The sequence below is a fragment of the Nannobrachium achirus genome, assembly GCF_963921795.1.
Source record: "Nannobrachium achirus genome assembly, chromosome: 11".
Taxonomy (NCBI): domain Eukaryota; kingdom Metazoa; phylum Chordata; class Actinopteri; order Myctophiformes; family Myctophidae; genus Nannobrachium; species Nannobrachium achirus.
Genome location: NC_137820.1, coordinates 21,133,195 through 21,158,767, shown reverse-complemented (window position 1 = coordinate 21,158,767; position 25,573 = coordinate 21,133,195). Strand labels below are relative to the sequence as shown.

The 25,573-nt window shown below is 43.9% G+C and overlaps 1 protein-coding gene across 2 annotated transcripts in view; it reads left to right on the top strand.

Annotated features, from left to right (window-relative positions):
• The window catches only part of tln2b (talin 2b), a 167,632-nt gene extending 145,749 nt beyond the window's left edge, over positions 1-21,883 (top strand). For both annotated transcript variants that reach the window (XM_080737399.1, XM_080737400.1), the window contains exons 48-58: positions 384-509; positions 2,988-3,104; positions 5,800-5,985; positions 8,102-8,209; positions 9,276-9,381; positions 12,026-12,150; positions 15,218-15,343; positions 15,439-15,501; positions 15,594-15,776; positions 16,358-16,483; positions 19,286-21,883. In XM_080737399.1, the coding sequence (XP_080593525.1) occupies positions 384-509; positions 2,988-3,104; positions 5,800-5,985; positions 8,102-8,209; positions 9,276-9,381; positions 12,026-12,150; positions 15,218-15,343; positions 15,439-15,501; positions 15,594-15,776; positions 16,358-16,483; positions 19,286-19,414 (1,395 nt within the window). In that variant the 3' untranslated portion in view covers positions 19,415-21,883. The remainder of the gene's footprint in view (positions 1-383; positions 510-2,987; positions 3,105-5,799; positions 5,986-8,101; positions 8,210-9,275; positions 9,382-12,025; positions 12,151-15,217; positions 15,344-15,438; positions 15,502-15,593; positions 15,777-16,357; positions 16,484-19,285) is intronic.
• The last annotated feature ends 3,690 nt before the right edge of the window (positions 21,884-25,573 follow it).

Here is a 25,573-nt window from a genome sequence, read left to right as displayed (position 1 = left end):
AAGTCTATGAGAGCTTGAATGGCTCCCACAAGTTTCCCAAGTCAAATCTGCGATGGCCCTATAGCCAAAAATGATCCATATGGCATGTTCTAACTGTGTGCCAAATTTCATGCTTCTATCATAAAGTGCACGATTCCATCAACATACCGCCCGAAACGCCCGGACTAGGTTAGGTTCTCTTTGTAATTGCAGTCTGCTTCCTTTCTCTCTCTCTCCCCTGTGTGTAAGCCTCTATCTCTCCCCTCCTCTCAGACACAAGTATCATGGCTCTAGGTGGGTAGTGATAAGCTCCACACACAGTTAAATCCTCTCCCCGGGGTGCTGCTGATAAACCTATACTCAGGCTATTGTGCCGTATTGATTCCGGCTCCCATGTCCCCCAGGTGGTTCTGATAAACGCGGTGCGGGACGTGGCCAAGGCTCTGGCCGAGCTCATCGGCGCCACCAAGTGCGCGGCGGGCAAGCCGCCCGACGATCCGTCCATGTACCAGCTGAAGAGCGCTGCCAAGGTAAGGAACTAACTAGACGCTCTCGAATTGGAAGGATTATAAGCGTATGTGTTTATCACCCGGGGGGTTTCTTTTCTCATTGAGGTACAGTATATCGACGCTGTCGGGTGGAAACCTTGTATGTCCTTTTTATTGTTGTTATTTTAAAAACAATTGAAAATAGTGAAAATAGCCGATCTACAAGCACACAACGCCTCGCGCTGCGAGGCGTTGTGTGCTTGTAGATCGGCTATTTTCACTACTTTTGTGCGAAACATTTGTATGGCGTAGGGCTTTAATGTACGGAAGAAAAGGACACATTTGAAACTTGGAGATACGAGGTTTCTGCCGGACTGTGATGATGTGGGGATGTGTGGCTGTGTGCCTTGGTACTTCTCTCTTTGTATGACAGCAACATGTTTGGCGCGGCGTCGTGTTCATGCAATATCTCACAAAGCACAAAGCATGGCATTGTCAACACGATGTGGCAGTGACAGTCCTTATCCGGGTGGTTTTAGCGCTCTCTCATTCTGTCAGCCCTGCACCAGTGTGTCACTAAGAAGGATGATGTGCGTGTGACTGTGTGTGCCTTTCATGTACTGTGTGTCGTGCATACATGTAGACACGCGGTACATGCCGTGCGCATGCCCCGATTCGACTCTGCTTTGTGTCTCTGGAGTTGATGCTTTTAACTAAAACTCAGCCAAACATTCCTGCTGCTGTCCTTGTCCGTGGTCATGTATGACAACCCCCCATCTCCATGGACGGATTGTCACATGAAACAGCTGCTTAGCGCTAAAAACAGACACAGCCAGAAGCCAGACTTTTATTATTATGTTTTGATCTTTACTTCCCACTATTCAGTCCCGACAGTGGTTTCGATCAAGGCCGTTAGTCTGTCTGCATCAAAGTATTAACACAGACATCCAAACTTGGAGATCAGCATTTCGGGGGGGTCCCATGTGCACGCGCGTTTGAGCGAAGCGTGCACCCGTTCTCGGATTTTACTAATTTTTCAACGGTTAAAAACGTTAAAAACGGTTCTGCACGGCAGCGGAAACCATTTAAGGCTTAATATAATTTGGTTAATTTATAGCATGATGTCTTTCTTACCTATTTGGAAAAAAGTTCTGTCACTCTCACAGCGAGACACACGGCAGGCTGCCGTCGCATAGGCTGACGCAGCTATATGTCCAGTTGTAGTATGTCCAGCGAAAAAGAACCGACAGTTGTAAAGGACTGTTATTTTATTCATATTTAGCCTCTGCATCTGAGACCAGTAGTTGGTCACTTTTAGACGCCCACATGACAATCATTCATTTGCCAGATTGACAGTTTGACGACGAATGAGAACGCATCGCGGGTTGCAGATCCGGTTTCTAGACCGGATCCAGATGGATATGGCAGGCATTTTCGGGAGCAGCTGGGATTTCTGGGACGTTTAGTGCCACTCGCGGGTGTGCGGGAGGAGACGCTGATTTCCGGGAGACTCCGCAACATCCGGGAGACTTGGGATGTCTGTATGAAGTTGTTTTCAGATGTACAGTATAGCTCACATCAACAACTTCTTACCAGGATCTTTGCCTCTCCGTTACCCTTTCTTGCACCCCCTTTGCCAATTTTCATTCCCCCCACCCTCAGCTGTCTTTCTTGTAAGTCTAACTGTACCACAGGGCTTCTGACGGTGTCTCATATAAATGGAATTAGGCCCACCCATGCGCCTGGCTCATGTTGACAGATTGTTGCTTTTCCTCCAACATATGGTGACCTCCATGTGGGACCCCAGCTCTCTCAAACTCCTGGTGCTCAAATTCTCCCCCGCCCCCCCCCCCCCCCCTTGACACAATGTAGCCTTTACAAAATGCAGCACAGCACAGCACATCTGATTGTGATATCATGATTGTCAGCGGGGAGACAGTGCTCTCTCTCTCCGGCGTGCCGCTTCGACGCTATCGCCACTGCCGGGCAGAAACCTTGTATCTCCCAAGTTTCACATTTGTATGTTTTTCATACAAGGCCGTCGCACAAAAGTAGTGAAAACAGCAGATCTACAAGCACACAACGCCTCGCGGTGCGAGGCGTTGTGTGCTTGTTGATCGTCTGTTTTCTCTATTTTAAATCATTTTTAAAATGATAAATACAAAACTAACGGTTTCGGACATACAAGGTTTCCACCCGACAATGACGATATAGCAGTGGCAATTCAAGGCCAGCCTCTGGTGGTAACGTCGAAACACATCCCTCATTCCTCCGTTCGCCCCGCGGGCGCTCGCTGATCTGGTTAATTTGATTGAACACAGCGACGCATTAAATAACCACCTTCCACCAACGTAGTCATTATTCACTGTAATAGAATCTGGACGGGGGCTGTTGGGAGGGAGGGGGAGACGACGACGAGGTTGACAATATTGTTTGAGGCAAAAGAGCTCCACCTTCTGGCGGCGACGGAGAGCGTCACTCATGTCCCCTCCCCTCCCCTCCCCCTCCTCTGCTTGACAGGTCATGGTCACCAACGTGACGTCCCTGCTGAAGACGGTGAAGGCGGTGGAGGACGAGGCCACTCGCGGGACGAGGGCGCTGGAGGCCACCATCGAGTGCATCAAGCAGGAGTTGACGGTAAGCAGGGGCGTCACAAAGGGGGGGGAGTGGGACTGAGTTACTAGGGCCCAAGGAGGAGGAGGGGCCTTAATTATGTTATACTTTAGCTATTGAAAAATAGGTGCCACGCTGCGAGCTTGTAGGGTTGCTATTTTTTTCAGCAAACATTTGTAACTCAGATTTTGCTTCTGGGGGGGTCCCTGGAACTAAATATTTTGAGATGGGGGTCCGTGGCCAAATACATATAATTTTGGGGGTCCTTCACATGAAAAGGTTCGAGCACCGCTGACATAGAAACATAGGTTTTTCATAAAACCTTAGAAGGATTTGAAATATTCAAAGGCTTCCAAAAATCTTCAAGATTTTTCAAAAATAGAAGATATACAAGCTCGCAGCACGGCACTCGTGCCACGCTGTGAGGCTTGTAGATCTGCGCGGCCGACAGGCAAGTTGTCATCGTCACTCACGCTGATCCTATTGGGTGTCCGAAGAAGAATGGACACGGTCAAACTGGCGCCTTCAATGCTAAACATGGAGATGGTCCTTTTTTTTACTGTTATCCTATTGCTCTGTGCTCTTATCAGGGATTGGGGAAAAGAGACCATTTTCTTTGTGATTTAGTGCTATTCCTTATCTGTGGATCCCCCCCTCCCCCCAGTACCACACCAGGCTTAATCCCAGGGCTACAGTCAAAGCCAAATAAAACACAGCCCACTTAACTTACAATTACACTGCCATCAATATCGGAGCGGTCTGTCCTCCTAGCTTGTTAACCCTTAATTCCGCTTTGTGCAGTCAATGTGGGTCACCACAGTTCTTCATTGAGAGAGCTATCTATAATCTATATCAGAGTAGCAGTGTTTCAGTCCAGCCTGTACCAAAGCACCTGTAGTCTGGAGTCAAGTACCTTTTTATCAGACTTTATATCATGGCATCTGTGACTCAACAGCAGTGTGATTGTATATGGTCAATGTTTCATGAAATGGAAACAAGAACCTGTGTTCCAATGGATTTATTTTGTAGTTATTATTTAGTCACTCACAAGCTTTCACTTTCACTTAAAAAAAAACACAATAATAAATAGCAACAATAGCAGATCTGAGCTTGTAGATCGCCTATTTTTGTAGTATGACAAAGTAGAGCATTAATTTACGAAAAATCATAAAAAAGTTTAATTAATGGAGATACAAGGTTTGTGCCATGGCAGCGACAGTTAGGGATGGGACCATATGAAAATGTCATATCACGATTATTGTGACCAAAGAAATCGCGATTTACGATATTATCGTCATAATCAAAATATCCCCAACATCCTTTATCCTGGGGTGGAACATTTGCCCAAAAATTGCAGATCTACAAGCTTGTAGACGAATGGGGAGGACGATTTCACGATAAAATAAATATCCACAATACGATTATCGTGAGTGTTTTTTTATCACGATAAACAATGATATCACTTATGGTCCCGTCCCTAGCGACAGTATAAAGGTATTGTGTCCTAGTCCAGTGTGAACAGTACCATCATCAGCAGTGTGAATAGGGCTGTCACGATATGACATTTTACATGACGATTAACTCATTCTTAGCCAAATCGCCTTTCATCGCCATTTTGAGGACGCCAAACCGTGCCAGATCGCCAAACGTCGCCTTGGGGATCATTTTCTGATTATTGTGGTATTTTTTTGACATTTTTTGAGCTATAAATGACCATTCTAGCTTCATATAAGCTTCAGCAAGGATTTTGCGATGGAAGTGACGTCATCGCCGGAAACCGGAAATCGAGCGTGTCAAACATGTACACAAACATATATTTTTACATTGGAAGCCATTACAGCAACTCGGCTCTATCTCACGTTCAAAACGTCGGATCTTGATCCGGTTTGAAGGCTCTGTGCGTCAATTGGGCATCTAAGGCACATAGTCGATAATTTTTGCCAGACCCATGAAATGGGTAGGCCTACATAAGCAAATGTCGGTCTGTCCCTTTTCTATATAAAGGGTATATATGATGATGACATGATGATGACATACCTACAAAAGGCATGATGTCATAAATGATGATGACAGACAGGGGGTCTGGCACAACCAGGTTGACCTGGTCTAGTTTAAGAGAATACGGCGCGCGGATGGCGTGCACGGGTCCCGGGCCGTTCCATGCTAACGCTAATGCTAAGTGAATGGACTGGTTGCTAATTTGAGGCCTTCTAGCAATCGCCAGAGACCTTAATCGCTGGCGACATCTAGTGTACACTATATAGACTACAGCCTACCAAAATGGCATGCATATAAGGGAGATCTACTGTGACTCTGAAAAATTAATAATATTCCTGGCAGTATAGGCGCAAAAGCATATTGTAAATGGCTGTGTATGTGGTTAATTGTCACTCAAATAATTGGCGATTAACGATTTAATTGTCTGTTCGTCGTTGATAATTACATTTCTGTTTGGCTTTTAGGCTTTGAAGTTGCATATGATAGATATGACACATGACCTAAATAATACAAATACATTACTGACATATTTGACAACTTAGTACTTAAAAAATAACATTGATAGTGGAAATATGCTATTTCCACTATTTCTGTCATTTTTCAACATTCGCGATTATGACGATTATGACAAAATAATTGCGATAATGTCAAATAATCACGATTAGACGATTATGTAATAATTGTGACAGCCCTAAGTGTGAATGCTTCATCCCGTCGCCAGGTGTTCCGGTCCAAGGACCTCCCCGACAAGTCCACCACGCCAGAGGAGTTCATCCGCATGACAAAGGGCATCACCACGGCAACGGCCAAGGCGGTGGCGGCAGGCAACTCGGCCCGGCAGGAGGACGTGATCGTCACTGCCAACCTGAGCCGCAAAGCCATCACGGATATGCTGACCACCTGCAAGGTGCTAAGCCACAGCTGCACACGGCCTAGCGAGAGGCCGCGCGCGCACACACACACACTACAGACCACACACACACACACACGTTTTTATTACTATACTTGTGAGGACATCAGCCTTTTAGGATGGCGATTTTACGAATTGATGAATTTTAACCCTAACCCAAAGCTGTGTCAACACTTGCAGCGCAACACGTTGTGAGCTTGTAGTTCTGCAATTTTCGGTATGAGAAAAGACACCGCGCAAGTATAAATCAGGCAAAATGTTAACCCTAACCTCTAAATGTCTAATCCTAACCCCCTATCTATAACCATTCTTTTCTTATTTTTTAAAACATAAAACAACCATAAAAGGTTCTCATAATGTCGAATGTCAAATCTACTATAATGGGGGACATTTGGCCCTTACAAGCATAGTAATACAAGTACACACACTCACGCACGCACGCACGCACACACGCATGCACGCATGCACGCACACACACACAGCTATGCACCAGAAGACTCCAGCCTGCCAGGGAGCATGTGAGCCCAGCCTGCCTGCGCAGAGATAGGGCGGCAGGGTATTTCTTACTTGGCCCACTCCCGCTGGTACTGTACTATCAGCAGGACTCATTCACTTAACCTCTCAAAGTCAAGCGTTAGTCTGAGCATTAGCCAGGGTGTCCTTCACCTCTTGGCACACTCCCCGCAAAGCAGAGTGAAAGAGGAAGAGTTTCACTGAACTTGTTCTTATCAGGTATAGCAGTCTTATTGTGATCAATCTGTCGGTATGCAAGTTGAACGGTGGTGAGTCTGCTGTAGCGGACTTCACAACGTTCTATGCTCAGCTGCAGCTTCCTCTGGGGTGCCTTACATAGCTCAAGACTGCTTCAGACTTTAAAGACTGCTTTATATACTTTTTTTAGATTTTTTGTAGTAGTAGTACACGACAATGCAAGACACCAAATGACAGAAAAATAAGCTTAACAATACATACATAAAATAAAAACAACTAGACAAAAAGGAACAAAAGACAAACCAAAAAAAGACACATGGGTCGATGACCATCAGAAAGCAGGGATAGGGCCTCTGTCGTTTTAACTGGCTTTTAGCGGAGTCTGCACCATGAACGTCACGCTCTCTTCCAGTTGGGTTTGAGAACGGGACTTCCGCATTCCAGTGTAGGTCGGGATTATGGGAACATGGCGCAATGTGATGGTGCAAAGAAATTCTCCACGCAGATTCTGGTTTCCCCCCTCTGTCCAATCGGGTGAGTCGAAGGCGTAACATTCCGAGAATCAGGAAGGGACTGGGAGATGTTTTGTTTTGAAGAGTCTCATGCACCCAAACTCGTCTCTTTTTAGCATCTCCCCTTCCAATAAAGCAAGGGCGAGTAGGCTACCCTTCGTCTGTCCATTATAGAGTTGACACGTAAAGATGATGATAATAAAGCCTATTAAATTGATAACCTCGCAAGTCGCAACGTAACCTGGCTAACGTACCTCTGCAGACAAAGGATTGCTACGCTAGTGTACAGGCTACAGGGAGGGAAGGCGATGCGGGACAGGCGCGTCACTGGCTTTGGGACGGAATGCGCTCTCTGCGTTTTTAGCCAGCCGCGCACCAGAAGAGTTTATCCACTGCCGACCATATTTTGGTCTGAGGGCACCCTAATAGTGTGAATGAGTGTGAATTATTACTCAAATTCCTCAGTGAAAAGGGCAACGTGGCCTCCAAGGCGCAACCAACACAACAGCCCTGCCTTATTGAGAAAGGAGTTCTAACCCTGAAATAAAGTCGGTTGAATGTAGGCACCATTTCCATTGGTCACTGTGCTATAAAAATGTGTTTTCTTGAATGCTTTAACCAGTGAAAAATAGCAGATATAGCTCACAGCGCGGCACCGAGTGCCGCGCTGCGAGCTTGTAGATCTGCTATTTTTGAAAAAGTTGTGAAAATGTGTGAAATCTTTGAATATATGTATTTTCAAAGTGAACGTTTGTAACTCAAATTTTGCTTCTGGGTGGTCCCTGGAACTAAATATTTTGAGATGGGGGCCCGTGGCCAAATAAATATCATTTTGGGGGTGGAGCCTTCTCCTCTCCAAATGTACCTGAACGGTGTTGTTTCCCTCCCAGCAAGCAGCGTGCCACCCAGAGGTGTGTGAGGAGGTGAGGACCAAGGCCCTCCAGTATGGCTGTGAGGTCACCACTGGATACATCCACCTGCTGGAGCAGGTGCTGGAGGTGAGAAGGAAACGCTCTGTGTGTGTGTGTGTGTGTGTGTGTGTGTGTGTGTGTGTGTGTGTGTGTGTGTGTGTGTGTGTGTGTGTGTGTGTGTGTGTGTGTGTGTGTGTGTGTGTGGGGGGGGGGGGGGGGGGGGGTGTTCTGTCTCATATTTGGCTACACAGAGTTATTGGGACCGTCAGGTCACAAGTTACTATGAAAAGCTCCACCGGCTGTCAGTCAGTCAGTCAGTCAGTCTGTCACGTCACGTCACGTCACGTCACGTCACGTCACATCACGTCACGTCAGTGGTTTCTTTCCATTTGCGAGTTTCTGCAAAAATACGCTCCTTTCTCGATAAAAATGTGAAAATCAAAACAGGGAAAGAAACCTGTGGAAAAAAAGTTTGCAGGACATTTTCAGGAAAAGAGCAGTAAACACCGACGATTTGAAACGGCACATCTTTACCATCAATTAATTACCATACGGCTCTGCTAACCTTTTCCAAATTATACGTATTTTTTTTCCAATTTCATCAGATTTAGCAATTTTTTTTCTAATTCAAACTTTCAGATGATAAGAAATTATCTGCGTCTCCGGCTGATAATTCTGTCTGCATAATTAAAATCTCAGCTAGAATAATCAATCCATGCTTTCAAACGCATCAAAATACAAGGATAACCTCACTTTGACAAAAATAACAAAAGAATTTCATTATGTGAGATTACCTATCTCATGCTCGTTTCAAGTCTCTCGCAGTTGGTTTTCATATCGTAATGGAATGAATGGAATCCAATGGCTTCCTCGAGAAAAAACAAAAGTGTATGACAAGGTAAAATAATACTTTTTTTCTCTGCTGAAAATAACCTTCATAATAGACATCGTGGTTCCCAAACTTTTTAGCTCGAGACCCAAAAGAGAAATGATATGTTCCTGTACCCAAACTAGTGAAAATAGCAGATCTACAAGCTCACGACGTGAGACGTGCTTCCCGACCGACTGTTTTAAACAGTGGCACAGTATACAGTACAGTATGTGGATGCATGCTTGCATGCATGCGTGTGACTTTGTCTCTTGTGTTTTTCAGGTGCTCCAAAAGCCCACCGCAGAGCAGAAGCACCATCTGACTGGCCACTCCAAGCATGTAGCAGCGTGTGTGACAGAACTCATCCAGACAGCGGAGGCCATGAAGGGTGAGGCCACACACACGCACACGCACACGCACACGCACACACACACACACACACACACACACACACACACACACACACACACTGACAGTGACACCCCATACACACTAGGGCATTAACGAAAAAGTTGACAAGTCGACTCAGTCGACTTCATTACACAAGTCGACTCCCACCAGAGAAAGTCGAAAGTTGAAGTTTATATTATATTATATATTTTTGCTCCATGTGTGTGTCTGTACAGCATTCAAACATCCAATATTACAGTGGTTCTCAACCTTTTCAGGCCGCGACCCCCATAATAATCATATTTTAACTGGGGACCCCCACCCTGACGAGCACTAAGAATTGAGGCGTTACATTTGTTATAACACGGTTCTATTGTGAAAATAGCAGATCTACATGCTCACAACGCCTCGCATCGCGAGGCGTTGTGAGCATGTAGATTGGCTTTTTTCACAATTTCTATCGCTTGATGACGTCGTCAAACGATAAAGTCGACTTCAACTCAACTTTTTACTGAGTCGAGTCGACTTGCAAAAATCACAAGTCGTTAATGCCCTAATACACACACAGTCCTGCACTACTATGACAGTGACACCCCATACCAGTGGTGGGAAAAGTACTCACATTCTTTACTCAAGTAAAAGTACTTTACTGCAATGTAGAAATACTCTTGTCAAAATGTACTTGAGTAAAAGTACAAAAGTGTTGGCATCAAAATGCACATAAAGTACAAAAAGTAAAAGTAGACTCTTCCATTTCAAGTTTTCAAATCTATCCACGAGTTTCCATAGTGCATTGCGCAGACGTCTGCACCGAGCTTCCGCCGCCGATTTACAAGCTCACAACGGGTTGCATCTGCGACGCGACGTGAGCTTGTATGTCTGCTGTTAAACCCGGAAGTTTGGTCCCGATAGTCTCCAGTAAACTCCCGCGGAAACTTGTGGATAAAGATCTTTTGAAAAAAAAAAAAAGAAAAAGAAAATAGCAGATCTACCAACAAGCTCACAATGCGTCACGATGTGAAGCATTGTGAGCTTGTAGATCGTATGTTTTTGAATGGACGAAATGTAATTGTAGTGGAGTAAAAGTACAAGATTTGCCTCCGAGATGTAGTGGAGAAGAAGTAACAGTATTGGAAATTGGAAATACCCAAATAAAGTACAAATACCTCAACATTTTACTTAAGTACATTACTTGAGTACTTAGTTACTTAACACCACAGTGCCCCATACACACGTACTTACACACCATTTCATAAATGGGAAAACAAGGGCACCCCACAGGGATCGAGGAATGTGTATCCTGCGTTCAGATTTTGAGAATTCCCTTGAAAATCAGCTCAGCGATACACAGATGACATGAATTATAGAGATGTTAGCGATAATGTCTAGATACCCTGATCCTCTTGTGCAGGGAACATATCCTCACTGTCGGGCAGAAACCTTGCAAGAAACCTCGTATCTCCAAGTTTCAAATGTGCATGTTTTTTCGCGATGTAAAGCGCCGCTTCATCGCACAAGGCCGCTGCACAAAAGTAGTGAAAACAGCAGATCTACAAGCACACAACGCCTCGCACCGCGAGGCGTTGTGTGCTTGTAGATCGGCTGTTTTCACTAGTAGTCTAAATCATTCTTTTTAAATGATAAATACAAAACGAACGGTATTTGGACATACTAGGTTTCCACCCGACAACGACGATATTAATGATATTACCGAGTCACGCCACCTAACCTGTCTGCACCTCTACATAATGCTGTATATAAGTTGTGAAAATTGCTTTGGAATGCTGAAATCGCGCAGGAGAGTAATTGCCGGGAAGATTGTCTGCCATATTGAGCTCTGTAGAGTGGTTATGACACAAACTTACTGGAGTGTTGCCACCAGATGCCATATCTCTGACAGGAGTAATAGATTGTGTTTGGGTGAGAATTAGATTTCAGCGTATAGCCCAGGACCCAACGGGGCTATCCACTTCACCTCTCTAATTTTCCCTTTGCTCTCTCTCTCGCTCTCTCTCTCTGTCCTTTCCTTGTTTTTCCTTGCCTCAGATGGAGGTAAGTGGAATATAGTGTGTTTTGTTCCTGCAGATCACCTTTCATGCACTCAGAAGGGGGAAAGAGGACTAGAGGGAGGTGGAAGGGGGGGGTGTAGAGCAGATTTCCCCAGGGCTGAAGATAATCTACCAAAACATCATTCCATCTGCTTCCCCAAGCTGTTCCCAAACAACTCCATTTTATGGCCACTTTAAAACCTATAAAAAGACAATGATCCATCAAACGTGCATTTGTTCGTTTAGCCCATCTTATTTAACTTAGAGATGTTCATGTAGCCTGCCTCTCAGTATAGCCCGGTTGCAACTTTGGAATAGATTGAGCTGGTGAACTCTGTCACAGTTCAGGGAGGTCGAGTTGCACCATCATTATGCATGTCTGGATTTCATTATTGAACAGCAAACAAAAAACGTTGGACTGTAGTATGTTTTGACATGTTTTGTGACATTGTTTTATAGCCGGCAAATCGTTGTGTTTCGTAATGAGGAAAAGTCTTCGACTTGGGTTATATTTAGTGGTGCTTTGCTGTCTGTTCTTAAAAAGTGTGTGATGATCTCTTCTGTTTCGTTATATATATATATTTTTTTCTCCAGGTTCAGAATGGGTGGACCCTGAAGACCCCACCGTCATCGCAGAGACGGAACTGCTAGGGGCCGCGGCCTCCATCGAAGCTGCAGCCAAGAAACTAGAGCAGCTGAAACCCAGGGCCAAACCCAAGGTATTAGCAGGGGTGGAAAAAGTATTACATTTTCTTACTTTTGTAAAAGTATCGATACTGCAATGCAGAAATACTCTGTAAGGGTGCCCTCAAACCAAAATACCTATGAGAGTGGAATCCGCGTTCCGCCAATGCATGTCAATGATAAGGGAGCGTTTTTTGCAGAAATCCTCTGCTGGCATGAAACCGCTTCACTCTCATTGAAATGCATTGGCGGAACGCGGATTCCACTCTCATAGGTATTTTGGTGTGAGGGCACCCTTACAAGTAGAAGTCCGGAATTCAAAATGTACTTAAAGTAAAAGTACAAAAGTATTGGTATAAAAATGTACTACTGGTACCAAAAGTAAAAGTACTCATAATGCAGAACGTCCCATTTCACAACTTTTCAAATGTATACAAATATTTTGAAAATAGCAGATCTACAAGCTCACAATGCGTCGCATTGCATTAGATCAGTTATTTTCAAATGGCTGAAATGTATATAGGGCTTAAGTAGGTAATGTATATTTTGTAATAATAATCTAAATATAAAAAGTAACTAGTGACTGAAGTTTTCAAATAATTATAGTGGAGTAAAAGTACAATATTTTCCTCTGAGATGTAGTGGAGTAGAAGTAAAAGTATTGAAAATTGGAAGTACTCCAGTAAAGTAAAGGCACCTCAAAAGTGTACTTAAGTACAGTAGTTTAGTAAATGTACTTAGTTACTTTCAGGATTCCCACGGTCATGAAATTCCTGGAAATATTTTGAAATTAGAAAAAAAAAAATATATATATATATATATATATATATATATATATATATATATATATGGAAAAGTTTTGGAATTTATCAAGGGTCCTGGAAGATCCTGGAAAAAATAGCTGTGCATTGTCTTTGGTTATTGATTTTGTAAATACCTCTGAAATGACAAATTAAACATGGGCCAAATTGTCAAATCTTAGAGGCAGAAATTGTGAAAATAGCCGATCTACATGCTCACAACGTCTCGCAACGCGAGGCGTTGTGAGCATGTAGATCTGCTATTTTCACAATAGAACCGTGTTATACAAAATTCCTCAACTCTTAGTGCTCGTCAGGGTCAATAAAATTAATTGGTAAAAATGTGTGGGAACCCTGTACTTTACACCACTGGGTATTAGCCTCCTCTCAGTACTCGCCTGCCCTGCTGCTGCTTTTCCCATTTGGTCCAAATGAATCAGCAGGAAGGGCAACACGGACCAGAGGAAGGAAGAGGTGACGGTGACTTTGAAGTGGAGTCATCTTTTCCATTGACTCAGCAGATATCGCGATGTCTTTCAAATTAAAGCAAAAAGGGGTTTTGTTATTTTGACTCCGACAGAGAGCTTTGTTGAACTAACTCCCGATGCAGAACCAGAACTTTCATTCGGTGCGTAATCTACAGTAGTGCTCTTTGGGGGAGTATTTTGAGTTATGTTGCCAGGAGACGCAATTACATGGCCCGGTCCCGAAGCTTGTGTTGGATCAAGTTCAGATGTACGCTGAACTCTCCGTCACCCTTATTGAAGGAGAGGTCTTCTGTCTTTATTGAACCTATTTCCTTTGTTTTATATTGCAGCATTCCTTCTTTCCTAAGCCGAACCCAGAGAGCCTGTTATTCCACAATCCCATAAGGTTCCGTTATGCAAAAAAATAAAAATAAAGAAAATTGGCAGAGAAGATTCAAACAAAACATCATACATGATAGTCGCCGTTACTTATGGTGAAGTGAAGTTAGTGGTGTGTTGACTGCATGCTTGTCTTGTTTGTTTTACCTACCTCTGAAGACTGGATAGCTCAATCCCAATGTCTTTCACTATGCCTGGAGTGCATTAACCCCTTGTTTATACCTCCTCTACTGTGCATACCGCTTGTGAGTTCACTTACGCTCCTTTCTCCTCTGACTGTCTGTCTGTCTGTCCAGGAGCCTCCAATTCTCATGGAGGAACCGTGTCAAAGTCTGCGTCATGCCATAATTCCATGTTTATATGCTGTCACTTATGAGGCGCTTATTGTTATTATTTATTTATTTTATTTGATGAGGGAGGCTTGCTAAGGCTGGCTAAAGACTTTCTGGATGTCTGTGTCTCCCTCTAGTGCTATGTCTGAATATTGCTGCCAGTTCTACTACAAGGCAATTAGTAAGTAAATGATGGCAATAAGTTTATTCATATAAACTTAAGTGCGTTAATAAATTAATGAATTAATAAAATAAACAAATAAATAAACATGGGGTAAACATCAAAGTGAATGCACAATGCACACATAACGTAAAGCTGGCCGTTACGGCAAAGTGCCTGATCACATTTGTTTTTTTTTAGCCTCAGAGTCGCAACACCTGTCTGAACTGAGTAAAAGGTTCAGCACATCGAAAATCTGTGACTAAAACTCCTTTTGTTCTCCCTTCTTCCTCCATAATTCCTTCTCCATGCTGTCCTCTCCTTCCTGTTTGCCCTCCTCCCAGTAGAGGGCGTGTGTCTCCTGCTCTGCAGCCCCAGCATGTACTGTACTGCACCCCCCCACTCAATTCTCTGACCGTTGTAGACCTGGGAAGCCGTCTCTGCTGGCCTCTGTCTGATATGTTTGATATATTAGGTTGTTATTCAGTCCAACTATATATCAAACATATTCCTACAGTGTCCCGCCCTGTCTCCAGCCACGCGTGCCTTAAATGTTAATGGAGATCGGTGGTCAATGATCCGTTGTTGTTGACTGAGGCAGAGATGGCCATTTTGTAAAACATCCCCTGAGCTAATGTTGTTGATCTTCATAGGGCTTCTGTTTGACAGTGTTGGTGTTGGTGATGCTCTAGCAGTTATACATTTCGTCACTGTCGGGCAGAAACCTTGTATCTCCAAGTTTCATATTTGTACGTTTTTTCATGAAGTAAAGCCCTGCTTCATCATTCAAGACTGTCGAAACAAAACTAGTGAAAATAGCGGATCTACAAGCACACAACGCCTCGCGGTGCGCTGCGTTGTGTGCTTGTAGATCGGCTATCTGCATAGTTTTTTGCATTAACCGAAACCTGAAGTCTAAATTTGACGTGTGGTTGTGCTTTCAGCAGGCAGACGAGACACTGGATTTTGAGGAGCAGATCCTAGAAGCAGCAAAGTCCATCGCTGCCGCGACCAGTGCTTTGGTGAAGTCTGCATCGGCCGCCCAAAGAGAGCTGGTGGCACAAGGCAAGGTCAGTGAACACCCACTCAGACGCTCGCGTCGCACAAACAAGAGAGAGAGAGTAGCGAGCTAATACACCGTGTTTTCTCAACCTCTGCCCTCCAGGTTGGAGCCAACCTCGCTAATGCAGTGGATGACGGCCAGTGGTCACAGGGCCTCATATCGGCTGTGAGTTATTCTGAGTAACAGATACTGGGTTCAGAGTGCATGTTGAGGCGAGCCTGTGCTCAAGTTTCTTTTTACCCGACTCTTCCCTTCAGGCGCGCATGGTTGCAGCAGCCACCAGTAACCTGTGCGAGGCGGCCAACGCATCGGTCCAGGGCCATGCCAGCGAGGAGAAGCTCATCTCCTCGGCCAAGCAGGTAGCGGCGTCCACGGCTCAGCTCCTTGTGGCCTGTAAGGTGAAGGCTGACCAGGACTCTGAGGCTATGCGGAGGCTGCAGGTAACCACATCGATCTCGGCACTGCTGTTTCGTTGACGCACTTAACCACTTACAGTAAATCCTGTATACCTATTGAGATTGGCAGATTTCACCCAGGTTTTTCATCTCACTCACGTCACTTTGTCTGCTGACCTCACTCAGCAACGAAATAAAAATAAAATAAACAAAAATAAAAATAAAACAATTCACAGGAGGCAAGCAGTGATCACCCCATGATGTGCACTGCAATGTAGTTTCAAATGCACTAAATTGCAGGCGCTTTTTTGAGAAACAAAAAAAGGAGAAGAAGACACGTGTGACATGTGTGATCTCTTGGCAGGTTGCCCCAGAAAATGTGCCAATCTCAACAGGCACCAACGGTACTTTGTTGACTCGAGTCCCCCAGGCCCCTTCCTTTTTCCCTCTACACAACATCTTTTCACCAAAAACAGCCGATCTACAAGCTTACAACGCATTACAAAGCGATGCGTTGTGAGCTTATAGATTGTCTATCTGATTATTCTATTCTGTTGGCCACAGAATAGGGACGCTTGGGTTCAAATTCAACATAGCGCTAACTTTGACTCTTCCTCTCACTACAGGTGGCTGGCAACGCAGTGAAGCGGGCTTCAGACAACCTGGTGAAGGCAGCGCAGAAAGCAGCGTTTGACAAGGCAGATGATGACAGTGTGGTGGTCAAGACCAAATTTGTTGGTGGCATAGCTCAGGTAAGGCAATAGAGTCAATGAATAGAGAATATTGACGTCAAAGCAGAAGTCTTGCACTCGAGGTTGGTTCAGGGGGAAAGTACAGTATCTGTCCACCACCACAGAGTCTAGGGGTTGGAATCCAACGTCGTGCATCCGTCTTGCCAAGCAGTTATAATATGAATACAGTTGGCCCGTCTTCGGTGGAAAGAAGCTGGGCGGTGAGGAAGAAATTATATAGCTGCATATGTATAACCTTTATATTTTATCATCACTTATAATACTTCTACAAATGATATTTGGTAGCTTGTAAGAGTCTAATGCCCCTATTTTGATTGTCTTAAGTACCACGTCTTATGACTTAACTTACGACCTGGAGGCGTGGCAAATGCTGTTTGGCCACTTAATGATAGCCTGATAGTTATTGTTTTGGCTCCACCTATCTTGTTATGGTTCAGCTCGTCCTTGAAGCAGAAACAAAAAAAAGGAGGAGAAAAAATAAAAAATGTTGCTCCCAGGGTTCCTCTAACCCAGGGGTCTTCAACATTTTTAGGCCAGGGACCCCTTAATTTAAAGAGAGATGAAGCAGGGACCCCCAAAACCTGTTTCCATTTAGTTTCATCTTTTGACAGCACAACCATCAGTGTATTTTGGAATCATGTCAATTTGTGTTTTCAGTTATTTAACCACTTGAACAGTTAATACTTAAAAAAAAGACCTTTCACTGTGTACTTAGTCTGCTCTTTTCCCCCTCTACACCAAACCTCTTTTCCGAAAATAGCCGATCTACAAGCTCACGAGGCGTTGTGAGCTTGTAGATCTGCTATTTTTGGCTAAAGTTCTCAGAATATGGACGTTAGGGTTCAAGTGGTTAATATCAAAAAGGAGAAAAAAAAGTTTATATCACACAGAAATTTGAGGACCCCCTGTAGTAACTCTGAGGAACCCCTAGGGGTCCCCGGACCCCCTGTTGAAGACCCCTGCTCTAACCCTTCTCTCTTGACATTACTGCTAGATGGACGTCTTGCTCCACACGTTGCATCTGTACTGTAACTGATTGTGAAACGGCGGCGAGCCGCTGTGGACAAACAGCCCATCAGCTGTATTTCTGGGCTGTGGTTTACCAGGCATCCACAGCTGCATGCACGTCCACTCTCTTGAAGGGTTTTCACATTCCTCCTTCAGACCAAACGACTTATCCACTTCCTTTTCATCCACGGCCAAACGGAATGTAATTGAAGAGTTGATGGCTACTTATTCAGGAAGCCTGCTGGGGCCCCCTCTGTACAAAGCTTTAGTTTTCATCTTGGAGTGGTTGAACCCCTGTGTGTGTCAGCATGTATATGTGTGAGAATAAATGCAAGTGTGTGTGAAGGTTGTACGCACACACGCACGCACGCACGCACGCACGCACGCACGCACGCACGCACGCACACACGCACACACACACACACACACACACACACACACACACACACACACACACACACACACAGATTCAGTTCGCACCCCTCCAGGGACATCTGTCGCAAAGCTAGTGTTTCCTAAGGCACTCATAGCCCACCCTCCCAAATCAAGACAAAATAAATACATACTCACTCCATACTTGCATTACTGAAATTCCATTTGTTGCCACAGACAAACTGTGCTGATTATAGGTTTTCAATAACCCGCTTTAAAGAAACCATGACTTGGAAAGTCTGTGAGAATGAACAAGCCAAATCCCCAGTGTTCTGACGGAAAGTGATTGTTTAGATTTTGTATCCAGATGTTCTCAAACTATGGGGAAATCAGTCCTTATGACCTTTTTTTGTGTTAACAAGATTTGATTACTCTACAGTATACAGTATGTTCTCTCTATGAATCCTTCAGAGTGTATTGTGGTGGTCCTATTCGTCATTGGCCAAACTTAATTTGCATCTACCCAAATCGCACCAGTAAGTCGTATTGCTTGATAGGGCTGCATCTATCGATTTATTTTCTTTTTTCCTCTTTTTCTTTTATCGATTTTGAGATTAATTTAATAATCGAGAAGTGTTTCTTTTTATATATCAACAAACTGATTTGAATAATTTACCAATTAATCCCTTTTTAGTTTGTCGTGCAACAATGTCACGCAATATCTGTGAAAATAACCAATCTACAAGCTTCGCAACGCATCACATCACATTGTTAGCTTGTATATCTGCTATATCTGATTTGTTTTTGAATGGTGCTCCGGTAAGGAGCTAAGCTCCAACATCTGGCTTTGTCCGGCCTCAGAAGCGTGGCCTACATCTTGGCACAAAGCACTCAAGGTTTGCTGTCCGGGCTTTGAAGCGTGGCCTAGATCTGGCCTACATCTTGGCACAAAGCACGCAAAGTTTGTTGTATGCCCAGGCCCCAGGGTCACATTGGCCAAACTTAGTGGGACACTTAATGAAATTAACTCATAAATAGCCCCGCTCACTTCACACTAGGTGTGATTTTTTTTTATAGATCTGTATGATTATTGTATTAAAGTAGATTTTATAGATTTTTTTTATAATCAATTTATTCAATTAGTTCAATTAGCTATTACAGGCCGCGACCCCCAAAATAATCATATTTTAACTGGGGACCCCCCCGCCCTGACAAGCACTAAAAGTTGAGGCATTACATTTTCTATAACACGGTTCTATTGTGAAAATAGCAGTTCTACACGCGAGGCGTTGTGAGCATGTAGATCGACTATTTTCACACTGTCTGCCTCTAATATTTGACAACCCACAGGTTGTGAACCACTGAGCTATTGCACACCTAATGCTCGAAGTTATTTGACAAAGTATTCCTCTTCTCCTCCAGATCATCGCTGCCCAGGAGGAGATGCTGAGGAAGGAGCGAGAGCTGGAGGAGGCCAGGAAGAAGCTGGCTCAGATCAGGCAGCAGCAGTACAAGTTCCTGCCCACTGAACTGAGGGAAGACCAGGGCTGATTGGCCGAGCCAGCAAGCACGTCGGGCATCTGATTGGACCGCTTCTCGCTATTGAGCGACATGGCCAATGCGCAATTGGCTGCTTTTCTTTTGGTTTGTTCCCCCCTCATGTAACTGATGACTATACTCGCCACTTGATACAGGTCTGTTCGGCAAGAGGAACAAGTGCCTGTGCTCTCCTATGCGTGTGTGTGTGTGTGTGTGTGTGTGTGTGTGTGTGTGTGTGTGTGTGTGTGTGTGTGTGTGTGTGTGTGTGTGTGTGTGTGTGTGTGTGTGTGTGTGTGTGTGTGTGTGTGTGTGTGTGTGTGTGCATGTGCGTGTGCGCGTGCACGTGTGCTTGTATATGTCAATACGTCAGACTTCGATAAGGAGGGGGTGGTTATAACTGTCACTATAAGCAGAGGTAAGACTGTATATCTTAATGATCACGATAGGTTATATGATATTAGGCATTACTGCTTTGTGAGTGTTACTCTACATAACAATCATGGATCAAGAGTGTTCCGAGTGAAGAAGTGTTCCAAATACTTGTGGAATGTGACAACGGACGGCAGGTGTAGCGCAAATAGAAATGAGATGAGACAGAACTAACACGAGGATCCCTAAGTTCTGTTCCACATCCAAACACCCACCCATCGTAGCCAATCAAATGGCAGGACCTCTCGGCAGGACCGTCTTGCATGCACCATAATGGCTATATATATATATATATATACATATCAATGAAGCTACTAACCAATAGAGTAGTGTTGTATTTTACTAATGTGAACATGAACTTGGGGTTTGCTGTTGAACGGGCAAACCTTTATCTGTGAGATTCGATGGAAATATATTGGGAGGGGGAAGGTTGAGCTTAAGACCAAACGGTGCGTTAATCTGATGGAAGCGGATGATAAAGCTGTAGTAGTCAATAATCCATGATGTAATATCCCTTATGTGAATACAGTGATAAACAGTCTGATGTCTAAAGAAACTGTCTACTTTGAACCCAAGCCAGGTGAAATGTGGATTGGGCAAAGAACTAAGGTATACTGTATCTTTGAATCTTTCCTGTCCTTGAGAACACTGCCTTGTTACCCTCTACCCCCCTGCCACCCATTCCTTCTCTCATGCACGCTCCGAGCTGTGCGGGGAAACCTGTGTTTACATCGTTTGTTATGTTTGTTCTCTCTTGTCCGTGGTGTTTTAATTCCAGTCCTGCTGACGGTAGCCAGGATTTGTTAAGGAGCCCCCACTGTTTCATTACTCACCACCAGTCAGTCGCTGCCGGCTCGTCGTGGTAGGGACATTTTCACTCGAGACGCCTATCTATAGCAATACGTTAACGCTAAATACTCTAAAGCCAATCAATGAGAGTCCGTGCCGTGTTTCGTGAAAGATTGTGTGCTGCTGCTGCTGTCATGTTTCGCTCTGGGCTAATAAACGAGAGGAAGGCTGCAGAATGCACTGTGGAATGCACTGAGACCCCCCCTTATGCACTGAGGAACGCGATGAATGGCTTCCCATAACGGCAATGTAGGACACTCTCCTGACAGACATTTTTTCACTCGAAAATCTGATTAAGAAAACAATTATTTCAATAGTTATTCTGTTTTGTGCAGTACGTTGTTGTGTAATCTGGTGGTAAGGCGGTATGCACACAGGACCCTTACGGGTGTTGTTAATTTAACTCTGAGATTTGAATGAACATGCCCTATTTTACTGTGTAGTGTGTCTCCTCTCGGTCCATTCTTGTCGGTGTCTGGTCTGCATTGTGTACTAGTGCCTTACTGTGAGTCTGCTATGTGAGCAGTGGACTGGACGAGATCATCTGCCTTGTCCTTCCCGGATCAGAAAATGATGCCTGACCGCAGTAAGATCCTCTGTGTTTATCCATTTATAACTCTGGGAGTTGCCATGGTTACATGTGTACACTCCCAGAGTTAAATGAACACTCAGGATTTTACGGTGTTTGGCTATTAAATGGTCACCTACTCCTACTGTATGCCATCTGTCCGTCATGTTACCTACAGTACTGATAGGGGCAAATAAGGGCATACCCAGATACCTTAGGACTTGGAGACTATTTTGGAGGACTAACACTACACTGCATTCCATGAGCATGTGGCAAGATGTGATTAAAAAATAAACATTAGATATGGCTTTGCCTTGACATTCATTACAGTACCATGTCCCTCACAGTACGGTAAATCTTGGATTGAATACGTTCCTCGCTTCATTGTTTAACCACTATAAGTTTATTTTTATTTTTATTCAATAATTGTTATCCTGAGGTATATTGTCTTAAGTATTAACTGGAATAGGAAAAGTTACTAGCTATGTTATGAGTAAGTGTTGTGCTTTCGTTAACAGACTGCATTTGTTTTTATGATTTCATGCATAATGTATGTATGTATAATATTTATCTGGTCACAAAGGTATTTTTGTTTTTGTATCCACCAAAAAAGAAAAAAAAACTTGAAACAACCACTTGAGTTATGATTCTTTTGTGCTTCTTGATATGTGTTATCTCACCTCACGTGTTAATCTGTCATCGCAAATTCTTTCCAGTAGATGTCAGTATTATCATGTTTAGTTGAGAGTGATGGGGTAAGGCCAATTATGGTCATAAAGCATAACCTTTTCTTTTCCTTTTTGTCCATCCATCCATAGAACAGGCTTGTGACTTTGCAGCGATTCCCATTTATAAATATGGGAGAAATTGTGATTATTTCAGTTGCACATTACAACACATACATTAACTTGACCTAGACAGAGGAAGGTGAGAAACGAAGATTGTTTGCTCTGTTGTTCACAGAAGTTTTTAAGTAAGTGAAGTTGGACTTGAATGTACCCTGTTTTCCCAAATTTCATTCTGTATCTGTCTATGTATGTCCCCTCTCTGTCTCTCTCTATCAGTGCCTAGAGTGTAGTAGCAGTGTAGCTACAGCCTGATTTATAGTTCGTCCTTGTTGTGACCTTGTAGATCTGTTACTTTCGGTGCGTGACCGCCATACGACGGAACATAAATTAGGCATACAAAGGATGGTTAGAGAGAGGTGCCTCTCACAATACACAGAACCTTACTAATGAACACCATATTTGGCCGTTCCACTGTTTGGGTCTCATGCAAGGCCCGGCCACACAGTGGAGAGGGGAAACTCAAGCCATGTGTGTAACAGGGAGTGCCGCTCGGCCACCACATCTCTCTCTCTCTCTCTCTCTCTCTCTCTCTCTCTCTCTGTGTGTTTCTGCTCTGCCTCTATCTTTTTTTCCCTTTCTCGCCCTCTTTCTTTCTGTCTCTCCTCCACACATACCAGTCCATAGGATGATGAACAGGAGGATGTTTGTCTGGTTAACTCAAGCTCTCGCTGTGAGCCATCAACAGCCTCCCTATATGAGTAATGTTCTGCGGAGCCCATGATGCAGCCCAGACTGTCCACTTATTGTCGTGGACTCCATGATTGCGGACTGATTTGCAAACCACTGTATTGCAATCAAGTTTCCACATAGGCCACACTTTTATAGTCCTGCCCAGCAAAATCTGCACTAACTGCACTTGGCACTGGAACGTGAATACCCCGGTGGCCACACTATGATTGTTCTTGCTAATACTGAATGTTTTTTTTTTTCTTTCTTTCTTTCTTTCTTTCTTTCTTTCTTTCTTCGTTCTTTCATTTTTGCAATTCCTCTATCTCTCGGGCTTCTTATTTCTATATTTATCTGTCTAGCCTTGTGGGGAAACTTACATACACATATTTGAATACAGTTGACAGATGCAGCCTATCTAGCTATCTTCTTTGACTGGTGACAGGTTGAGAGATTCATCCATAGAGGCATAGATTTATCTATCTTATCTATGGAGAACATTAATCAAGAATCTTCTTTTTACGATAGAGCAAACTTAGTCAAAGAAGACTCCTGATGAAGTTTCCCCAATGCATGGATGGAGGCCTCGCTAGAAGCTCATCTGATGACATTTAAGAGAGTTCCTGCTTATTCACCCCTATCCAGCTCATTCATGTATGGAGACCAGATGCACCTTGTCGGCACTAGGTTTGATGTCTGATCTCTTACACCATGGCGTATGCCATTAATAACGGCAGGGCCACCGATAGGGTTTGTAGGTTTCCAAAAGGCCCATGGGACATGCATTGATCCTCCTAGCACCCACACCAAGGAACTCTGACCTACCAAATGTGTTATTCTAGCTGTGTGGAGTTGTTACTTCAGTGCAGGTGGTATGGATTGTGCTGTGCCTAATCCTCACAGCCTGGCAGCCATTTATTCCAGGCCTTGTTCCACACTTTAAGTTCACAATGATTAGCCATGCCAGGCCATGGTAAAACTAGCTGACAATAGGCCACATCCCACCTTTACTTTTTTGGAACATTGTGCAAGCCGCAGGAATATATACACACGTGGCCCTTCATGGGATCTTAAATCTATACTTATATATCGTCGTTGTCGGGTGGAAACCTTGTATGTCCAAAACCGTTTGTTTTGTTTTTATCAATTTAAAAATGAGTTAAACTAGTGAAAACAGCCGATCTACAAGCACACAACGCCTTGCACCGCGAGGCGTTGTGTGCTTGTAGATCTGCTGTTTTCACTACTTTTGTGCAACAGCCTTGTATGGTGAAGCAGGGCTTTACTTTGCGAAAAAATGTACACATTTGAAACTTGGAGATACGAGGTATCCGCCCGACAACGACGATATTATATAATTCTAACTCAGACGTGTGTTATGTTTTGAATGATTTATTGAGAGAAATAGGGTCAATTGCACATCCATCATTTTGGTAATAATAAACTCAGTGTATCAGCTTTTCTGTTGGTCTTTTGGGTTTTGCTTCTAGAGTTCTATAGACTAAACAGGCACAAGTCGTTCATAAGATATGCCGGCACTGTTTGGATTTTCAGGATGGCAGAAACCCATCATGTGTGAATGGCCTCTGTCTGCTTTGCTGATGTTTTTGTTTAGTTTTAGTTTTAGTTTTTTTTTCATCTCAGAAAACCAGTTCAAATATGGCTGAATTTGGCATAGGTTCAATAGCATTGTGTTTTTTCTCATCTAAGTAGGCAATAGAGAAGCAGTTACCGCCCAGAGCTAAACGGATCTGTTCCTGATCCTCCAGTAAAACGTGGAGAAAAGGGAAGAAGGGTTTATTCCCTCCTGATTGGCTACTGTGTGTGCGACGGTCGACCTGACAGTCGCTTATCTCCCGATTTAGGGAGTCTTACTGGTTTGGTTTGGGGTCAAAAAGGCTGTGTTGGAGCTCTGATGGGGTTTGCTTAGCCTCGTAAACCAGTCTCTCTTCCTGCCTTCATTCGAAATATTCGAACTGAAGATGGGATGAGTCAGTTTACTAGGCTAGGGTTTGCTGTGGACTGAGAGAGAGAAGGCATTACCTGTACACAGTAAAATCTTGAGTGTTCAGGTCCATTTGGTTCCATTTGTACACTCTTAGAGTTAAATGAACACTTAGGAAAACCTCCACCGGCTGTCAGTCTGTCCGTCAATCTCTGTCTGTCCGTCACGCCACACTTTTCCCCTACTCATATCTCCACCACCGTTGCCCAGATCCATGCCAAACTTTGCACACACACTCCTTGGCGGCCAAACCACAACAAACCCTCATTTCTCACATGGCCCTCTTCTAGCGCCACCATGAGGCCGATTCTTGCAAGACACATTTTTGGACACTGCTCCTACAGATTTTGCCTTAAATTCACGAGAAACGGTACACAGTATCTCTACAGTCATGTCATCAAAATGCATCTGTCCCATCTAGCGCCACCATCTGGCCGATTTTTTAAAAACACATTTTTGGACACTGCTCCTACAGATTTTGCCCTAAAATCACGCAAAGTGGTACACAGTATCTCTAAAGTCATGTCATCAACATGGATCTGTCCCATTTCCCATATTCCCTCCTGATTGGCTACCATTGCCTTATAAAGTTTGTGTATGCGACCTGACGGTCGCTTATCTCCCGATTTAGGGAGTCTTACTGGTTCCATTTGTACACTCTTAGAGTTGAGTGAACACTTAGGATTCTACTGTATAGTTGATGTTTAGCTTTGGTCCTTTGCGGTAGGATGGTGCACATAGTGCAGACCCCATGGCGGAGAGCTGGTTTATTTGAATTGAATCCCCTAAGTCAAGTTGCACATTCA